Source organism: Lutra lutra, chromosome 7 (assembly GCF_902655055.1).
Source record: "Lutra lutra chromosome 7, mLutLut1.2, whole genome shotgun sequence".
Classification (NCBI taxonomy): Eukaryota; Metazoa; Chordata; class Mammalia; order Carnivora; family Mustelidae; genus Lutra; species Lutra lutra.
Window position 1 is genome coordinate 89,273,328 of NC_062284.1, and position 9,153 is coordinate 89,282,480.

General features: G+C 38.0%; 1 protein-coding gene and 2 pseudogenes across 2 annotated transcripts; 1 reads left to right on the plus strand and 2 right to left on the minus strand.

Annotated features, from left to right (window-relative positions):
• Nucleotides 1-834: 834 nt before the first annotated feature.
• LOC125104504 (ATP synthase subunit f, mitochondrial-like) lies at nt 835-1,241 on the minus strand (annotated as a pseudogene).
• A 2,801-nt stretch (nt 1,242-4,042) lies between these two features.
• LOC125104505 (vimentin-like) lies at nt 4,043-8,565 on the plus strand (annotated as a pseudogene).
• Nucleotides 4,167-5,577, minus strand: LOC125105385 (L-lactate dehydrogenase A chain-like). Of its 2 annotated transcripts, XM_047738836.1 has the most exons (2): nt 4,793-5,577; nt 4,167-4,523 (listed from the first exon to the last, which is right to left on the minus strand). In XM_047738836.1, exons 1-2 carry the CDS (start codon nt 5,498-5,500, stop codon nt 4,368-4,370), a joined length of 864 nt encoding a protein of 287 aa, XP_047594792.1. In that variant the 5' UTR covers nt 5,501-5,577; the 3' UTR covers nt 4,167-4,367. The 2 variants fall into 2 exon arrangements, with proteins under 2 accessions (XP_047594792.1, XP_047594791.1); XM_047738835.1 differs by having other exon boundaries at nt 4,167-5,569.
• Nucleotides 8,566-9,153: the final 588 nt, after the last annotated feature.

The following is a 9,153-nucleotide window of genomic DNA, read 5'->3' on the forward strand; positions in this document are numbered from 1 at the left end:
TTGAAATAATAAGTTTTGGGAAATATTTAAGTATTATCAAATTTAGTGAAAAAACATTTATTGAATAATTTTTATATGCTGAACCCTATGCTAAGTGTTCCAAGTGTGCTAAGTGTGCTAAGGGATATAAAGATGATTTGGGGGTACCTTAGTGGTTCTGTTGGTTAATCATCTGGAACTGAGCCCTGAATGGGGCTCCCTACTCAGCAGGGAGTCTGCTTGTCCCTCTCCCCATGCTTATTCTCTCTCAAATAAATAAATAGAATCTTTTTAAAAAAAATAAATATGAATTGTGGTGTGCCTTCGTGGCGCAGTGGGTTAAGCCTCTGCCTTTGGCTTAGGTCATGATCTCAGGGTCCTGAGATCCAGCCCCGCATCGGGCTCTCTACTCAGGATGGAGCCTGCTTCCCCCTCTCTCTCTGCCTGTCTCTCTGTCAAGTAAATAAATAAAATCTTAAAAAAATTAAAAATAAAAAAAATATTAATTGAAAAGGGCCCTAATCTAAAAAGCACATGATGGCAATGTTTAAATAAATGTTAAAAAGGTATAAGTTCTATCACATTGGTATGTACTAAGTATAGTGATAGTAGAAAACAGAGTGATCTACCTAAGGGGAAAGAGGAGACAATTTTGCTGGGGTTTTCTTCCTAAGTTTAGAACCATGACACTTTCAGGATTCATAAAATCAGTCCAGTAGGTTATGATCAGTATTAAAAATAATAGATGAATAGAAAATATGAGCTTTATCACATGTAGTAAGATTAAGGATTTTTATATGAAACTTTGTCATCCCCCCCCCCCGCCATTGTCTTTTATTGGATGTTAATTCTCAATTAGGATATGAAAGGATTCAAGGGTTGCAGGGCAAAAGTCATAGTCAGGAATGCAGAATGTTCACTGCTGGGTCCTCTCCAGTGGTTCTTGCACAGCTGATCACCTTTGAGTTCCTTGTAAGGAGACTGTGGTTGAAAAGCATGTAAGCTGCCAGCACCGTAGAAATCCCAGTGACACTCCCTTTCTTCGTATTGACATACTTGTAATTCTGGTAGTAACCTCTTTGAAATGCTCCAACAGTGCTTTTAGGGGTGAAATCCCTCATGAGCATCCAGCTTGGCAGCTTTCCTAGTTTGACATCTGTGATCTTCTTCTCTTTCACTGGTACAGATTAGAGTATCTTGGAGTCCTGGGTGTTCGCTCTGATGGGCTGCTGAAACTTTCTTATACACATATGTTCAGGCATACATGCACATATTGTATACTTGTATCTTTAAAGTATGTATCTTTTGGGGAGCTAAGATCTAAAAAGTTTTGAAGGTATTTCTTTGTGGCGCCTGGGTGGCTCAGTGGGTTAAGCCTCTGCCTTCACCTCAGGTCACAATCTCAGAATGAGACAGGAGCAGGAGGGGTCGGGAACACAATCCTTAAACTCCCAAGCAATTAGTGGGAAGAAAGAGATTTGGTAGAAGAAGAGCAAGAATGCTTTGAAATGCTTCTGGAGCACTTGGAACTGCTGTTGAGAATGAATGACTTGGAATGTCATGTGTGATGCCTCTTCCCCATTTTCTTTTGATGCTGTCTGCCCAAGAATTTCAATAAAAATATTATAGTATGAAGACTATATAAAGTCAAAAATGATCCAGGAGTTAGATAGGAGGTTGTAAGAAACTAATAGGGCCCTGTTTTTGTCCTATTAATTAATTTTCAGCGTGATAGGAAGAATATTACAATTTTTGAATCAGAAGACTGAATCTTGACAAACATATTGATATCTACGCTAAGGTGTAAAGTCAAGAGTAACTGGAAAAATTATCTTATGAGGCAGCAACAGAAGCAATATCTAAGGTCAGGAAAAGACATGAAGTGACTATGGATGTCCCTGGCCACAGGCAAAGAAATGGGAAGGAAAAAGGGATCAGAGGCACTTATGGTAAAGGGGACCAATATTAGTTCATTTATTTATCAGTCATTTGCAGCACACAGGATAATTATGTGATATATTTATCTCAGTAATATTAATTAGTTAAACCTTAATCTAAATGAATCTTCAAAGTTGTTTTGTTTTTCAGTTACTTCTGCTCAGCACCTGTCTGAATGTAATTAATAAAACACATTATCATAAGTATCTAATCAAATCTTACACACTGTCATACATAATCCATTCCCTCATGGAAAGTTTCTGACTTGAAACTGTTCTAGTTATTCATTTCGAAATATTACTGTGTTGCATTAAGCTAAACTTTTCTATTCTCCTATATTTTGATGACCCATTACCAGCTCAGCCTTGAGCAAACCAGCTGGCATAGTCCATGGACATTAGGAAATAACCAGCGCTTCAATTTGGTTATGTTTCTGTTTGATATGGGCTGAAAATACTGCAAAAAGTTTTATACATATATAAAATTTACTTTTACTCTCTGTGTGTCTTAGTTTTCCTCTTAGATTAATTATTTTTCTTTTGGATGCATTTGAATCATATGTATGTCTGAAAATAACTATGTATGTACATATATATAAGTATACATAGCATGTGTGTGTATATAAATATATAAAGCTTTCACATTCTTGTCAATGTCAATATTCACAATTATTTAATAGATTGATAGAGCCAGAAAACAAAACTCATGAGCTTTATTAGATGATAGGTGTATCTACATATTTTTTCTATCAAAGCAGGTGTTTTCCTTGGCTCATATTGCATATATTTAATTCATTTAAGTATTTGTATCATGCTGGATCTTAGGCACACAGATTTAAATCAGTTTATCTTCTCAACCTCCTCCTTAGTTGAGATCCCATTTTTTTCTTTAATCTTCCATTTCAGTTTTCCTTTAATCTTCCATTTCTTCCTTTTCTTCTCATCATAAAAACATTATCACAATTTAAATGCTTAACCTGCAAATCTTCCATCTCTATTTACTGATATACATATGTGAGACTACTTAATGCTGTATCATATGTACTTTTTAAAAATTATATAAATTGGGTGAGCCTGGGTGGCTCAGTCAGTTAAGCTGCTGTCTTTGGCTCAGGTCATGATCCCAGGGTCCTGGGATCAAGTCCCACATCGGGCTCCTTGCTCAGCAGAGAGCCTCCTTCTCTTTCTGCCTCTGCCTGCCACTCTGCTTGCTTGTGCTCTCTCTCTGATAAATAAAATCTTTAAAAAAATTGTGTAAATTTAGGGGCACCTGGGTGGCTCAGTGGGTTAAGCCGATGCCTTCAGCTCAGGTCATGATCTCAGGGTCCTGGGATCGAGTCCCACATCGGGCTCTCTGCTCAGTGGGGAGCCTGCTTCTTCCTCTCTCTCTGCCTGCCTCTCTGCCTACTTGTGATCGCTCTCTGTCAAATAAATAAATAAAATCTTTAAAAAAAATTATGTAAATTTAGTGCACACGTTCTATTGCAACTTGATTTTTCTATCAGCATTTTCTGTTTGAGATAATCCAAGCTGATAAAAACATATTTTGTTATATATTTCATTAATTACATCATGTTATTTCACATTTTATCAATCCATTGAACTCACTGAAGCATATTGTTTCTTAGGATGCCACAGTGGCTATCCTCACACATACCTCCTTTTGTACAACATACAAATTTCTTTAGGATATATATGTAGAAGAGTATTTCTAGGACCTAAAGGTAAATGCATTTTCACTTTACTTAAGCTACCAAATGGTTCTTTAATACGACTGTGTTATAGGTTTATCATCAGCATATATGAGTTTCTCTTTTCCCTATACTCTCAAACATTGATGAAATCACACTTCTAAAATTTCCCTACCCAGTGGGTGAAAAATGTTTTCTCCTCGTTCCAGTTTGCATTTCTTTTGAGTACTAGTGAGCTTGAGCTTTATGGTTCACCTAGGAATTGCCTCCTCATAGTCTCTGCCGTATGTCTATAGTTACCAATTCTTTTTTTTTTTTTTTTTCAAAAAAAAAGTCACTGTTCAAATTTTATTTGGTATTTTAGTTGGTACAACACTTCGTTGGTTTCATGGTCTTTTTACATTATATGGCAATGTACACTATATTCTGACATACATGGTACACGAAGTAAGATCCTTTGGAACAGGTATGCACAATACATGCAATAATGAATTTATACATTGGAGCCCAGGATGTGACTGACTGGGAAAGATGGACTAGGCATGTTGGGTGTTGGATGAAGGAACCAGAAGTCCTAGAACACACAGGAAATACGCATCTGGTTGGAAGAGCACCTGCTGCATATGCAATATTGGCAGTGGTGCCTCTGAGATGAACCCATTTAGGACTACAAAGGCAAGTATCATCCAGCATTAGGGTATAGCTGCAGGGTTTGCTGGGCCATTCCTATTTAGAACTTTAGGAAACCGATGTTTTTTCCTTAGGCCATTTTGATATTATTTAAGTAACAGATCAAATAATAAGGACGATGTACATAACCTCCAACTAAAACCCTGTCGTAGTCTAGACAGTGAAGTGGTACATTAGAAAACTTTAAAACTGCAGCTCCTTTTGGATCCCCCAGAGTGTGTCTGCACTCTTCTTCAAACGGGCCTCCTCCTCAGAAGTTAGAGTCACCTTCACAACATCTGAAATTCCATTCTGTCCCAAGATGCAAGGAACACTAAGGAAGACATCATCTTTTATTCCATAGAGACCCTTAATCATGGTGGAAATTGGATGCACCCGCCTAAGATTCTTCATTATACTTTCTGCCAAATCTGCCACAGACAGTCCAATGGCCCAGGAAGTGTAGCCTTTCAGTTTGATCACCTCATAGGCACTGTCAACCACCTGTTTGTGAACCTCTTTCCACTGTTCCTTATCTGCATCAGTGCCTAAGTCAGGGTGCAGATTCTTCAGAGAGACACCAGCAATGTTTACTCCACTCCATACAGGCACACTGGAGTCTCCATGCTCCCCGAGGATCCACCCATGACAGCTTAATGGGTGAACTCCCAGTCTTTCCCCCATTAGGGGGGAAAGATTACCCATTAGGTAACAGAACCGGGCTGAGTCGAGATTGCAACCACTTCCAATAACACGGTTTTTGGGAAAGCCACTTATCTTCCAAGCCACATAGGTCAAGATATCCACTGGATTGGAAACAACAAGCAACTTGCAGTTTGGGCTGTATTTGACAACATTAGGAATGATGAATTTAAAGATGTTCACGTTACGCTGGACCAAATTAAGACGGCTTTCTCCCTCTTGCTGACGTGCCCCAGCTGTGATAATAACCAGCTTGGAGTTTGCAGTCACATTATAGTCTTTGCCAGAGACAATTTTTGGTGTTCTAAGGAAAAGGCTTCCATGCTGAAGATCTATCATCTCTCCCTTCAGTTTGTCTTCCATGACATCAACAAGAGCAAGTTCATCTGCCAAGTCCTTCATTAAGATACTGATGGCACAAGCCATGCCAACAGCACCAACCCCAACAACTGTAATCTTATTTTGGGGAACATGTTCTTCCTTAAGAAGATTCTGAATCAGCTGATCTTTCAGAGTTGCCATTTTGGACTTAGAACCAAAAGGAATCGGGAGTGCACGTCGGGAGGGCGGGCGTCAGCGGCGCGTGAGAATGGATCCAGACTTGGCAGCAGCGGCTCCGACACCTATAGTTACCAATTCTTATTTATGTAAATTTGTATATTCATTTTAATTTGTGCTTTCTCACTACCAGTCATGTGTTTTCAAACATAAAATATTTTCTTCATCTATGATATTCTTTTATAGTTAATCACATTAGCTCTTTTAACCTTCTGAAGTGTTAGGTACATTTTATTTATTTATTTTTTATTTATTATTTTTTAAAAGATTTTATTTATTTGAGAGAGAGACAGTGAGAGAGAGCATGAGAAGGGAGAAGGTCAGAGGGAGAAGCAAACTCCTCGGAGCTGGGAGCCCGATGCAGGACTTGATCCCAGCACTTCAGGGTCATGACCTGAGCCCAAGGCAGGAGCTGAAGGCAGTTGCCAAACCAACTAAGCCACCCAGGCACCCTGTTACATACATTTCAGTTTGTCCCAACAGAGTTTGTTTTGTAGTGATTTCACTGGAGTTCTCTCTAAAACTTGCACAGATTTCCCCAGTATTGACTGTGTGTAATATGGGGGGCTTTCCTTTCTTCCTATGTGATTCAAAAAAAACGATCTTTCTGCTGTAGATTTCTGATTGCATTGCATTGTAAACTAAGAATTTATCCCCCCCTTTTTTAGGATTTATCCTGTAACATGGAAATTATGATAATTTCTTGAGACAGCCACTATTCTCTATTATGTGGCCAATATTTCTTAATATTTTTATTATGTGGTAAAAATTTTAATTTCCTATTCCTTAGGTATAAATTATATTATAGAACTATAATATAAATCATATTATTTCTAATTTTTTGTCTGCTTGGTATATTGACTTAGGGGAGAAATATGTTAATTATGAAACTGATCATTATCCTCTTTGTGCTGGTCCACATCATCCTCTTCTTCTCTCTCTTTTAGGTTAGTATTTGCCTGATATGTATTATTTCTATTGTTTTATCTTCCAATTATAAAGGAGAATATTTAATATATTCTATCCCTTAGCATATTTTTATATTCATGCTTATTACTTCCCTTCCTTTGTCCCTTCCACTTCTTACCCTTTTCTCCTTTCTTCTCCAACGTAGATCCAGTATTTTTAACCTCTTGGATTTTAGTTCTGGACTTTTATGGAAAAAAACTATTATTACTGGGTAGGCATTAAACAAATTTTAATAATTTACTTTTGTTCCTTATATATCTTGATCTTCTAGATTCATTTTTTTCCTTCTTAGGTAGCGTCATTTAATAATCATTTTGGAGATTGTCTCTTGGTGATAAATTTTTTGAATCCTATATATATCTGACAGTAACAACTCATGTTTAAATATTACTCCAGCTGGAAATAGTTTTATTTTCAAAGGGTTTTGTTTTTTCAACTTTTAAGACTTTTTTGATTGCTGAGAATGTTGTTGAAGAGAAATCAGATGTCAATCTTATGCTAATTAACTGTAGGTATTTTAGCAAGCTCTTTCATATCTTTTTTTTTTTTTTCAGTTTTCCAAAGATTTATTGAAACAGAAACAAATCGGTCAGATACTTGTTGGAAAAAAGCAGTTTTAATGGTACTCAAAAATACTTTTTCAGAAATATTCTAGCACAAGTTTTCTTCATAAACTAGACTATGTTGTAAACTTTTTTCCAAATCTTTTAAGAGTGTTATTTCTTAAGAACTAGAGGTTATTCCTATTATAAATCGATCTTGCGCTCCTAAAAAACTGCAGAAAGTCATTTGAAAGCTGTTTCTTTAAGATATGGATTTATTTTTTTACTCTTGCTGGTAATAATTGCTGTACCCAATATGCGCAATCTTCACTCAAGGTCATCATGATGCTGGGAAGTTTCATTGATGACCTGTCCATCTCTAGTTTCAAGTGTCTTAATCAAAAGTGTCCTGGAGTGAGTGTCAAGCGGTTGGGGGCGTTGGTGAATCCAGATTGATTTCCCTCAGGTTCAGGGAAGGAAAGTTTGCAAGAGGCAGAGCAATCCTGCTCTCTTCACCTTCCAGCAGCTTCCTGTAGGAGGCAGTGTCAGTGTTGAGAACCGTCTTAACATTCAGCTGTCCTGGTATGCCGGAAGGTGAGGAACAGTGTGCCTGGCGTGCATCTGCTGCAGGACTCAGTATCCTTTTCACTGGCCGATGCCATGGACACTGAGTTCGGGAACACTTGTGCCAACGAGAATGTGGAGCTGCAGGAGCTGAATGACAACTTTGTCAACTACATCAGTGTGGGCTTCTTGTAGCAGCAGAACAAGATCCACCTGGCCGAACTGGAGCAGCAAAATGATCTGGGTAAGTTGCTCCTGGGGGACTCTGAGGAGGAGATTTGGGAGCTGTGCCTGCAGGTGGACCAGCTCACCAATGACAAGGCCCCTGTCAAGGTGGAGCAGGACACCCTGGCTGAGGACATCATGTGGCTGCAGGAGAAGTTGCAAGGGAAGATGATTAAGAAAGAGGAAGCCAAGAGCTCCCTGCAGTCTTTGAGACAGGGTGTTGACAAGTGCTTCTTTGGCATATCTTGACCTTGAGTATAAAGTGGAATACTTGCAAGAAGAGATTGCTTTTGGGGCACCTGGGTGGCTTAGTGGGTTGAAGCCTCTGCCTTCGGCTTGCGTCATGATCCCGAGGTCCTGGGATCGGGCCCAGCTTTGGGCTCTCTGCTCAGTCGGGAGCCTGCTTCCCTTCCTCTCTCTCTGCCTGCCTCTCTGACTACTTGTGATCTCTGTCAAATAAATGAATAAATAATAAAATCTTTAAAAAAAAAAAAAAAGAAGAGATTGCTTTTTTTGAAGAATCTACACGATGAGGAAATCCAGGAACTGCAGGCCCAGATTCAGGACCAGCATGCCCAACTCAATACATATGTTTCCAAGCCCAACCTCACGGCTGTCCTGCATGAGGTACTCCAGCAGTGTGAAAGCATGGCTATCAAGAACCTTCAGGAGGCCAAGGAATGGTACAAGTGCAAGATAGCTGAACTCTTAGAGGCTGCTAATCTTTAGTATCTTTTATAAGCTTTATTTATTTTTGATTTTATGAAATTTCACTTCCATGTATCTAGAAAGGGTTACTTTTAGTTTATTTCTTTTTCTTATATAAGCTTGTCCCATTTAAATAAGCTTTTTGAAAACAGCATACTTTAGTTCTGAGAATCCTTTACTATCAATTCTTCAAATATTTCCTTACTATCTTTTTCTGAACCTTTTATTAATAAAATATTAGACTTTAGCATTCATTCTTTATTTCTCCAGCTTTATTTTATATTTTTCTATTCTGCTATTTCTGCTTTGAACTGGGCAAATGATTCTAACTTGCTAATTGAATCTTTGTCTCTGCCTACATCCTGAGTACCTACTTTTTTTTTTTTTAATAAATTTGCTTTTTACTTTCAATATCTTTAATTATTTCTTCTGAACAGATCTTGGAACCCTGTACCATCACAGTTTCTGGATTGCTTCACATCCTATACTTATCTCCACTCTGCTTCAGTCTTAGTCACACTATGGATTATCTAAAATTTTAAAGAATAGAAATATGAAATTTTATTATTCTGTTGTAACAGCAACTTCCATCTGCTTAACTTTCACTCC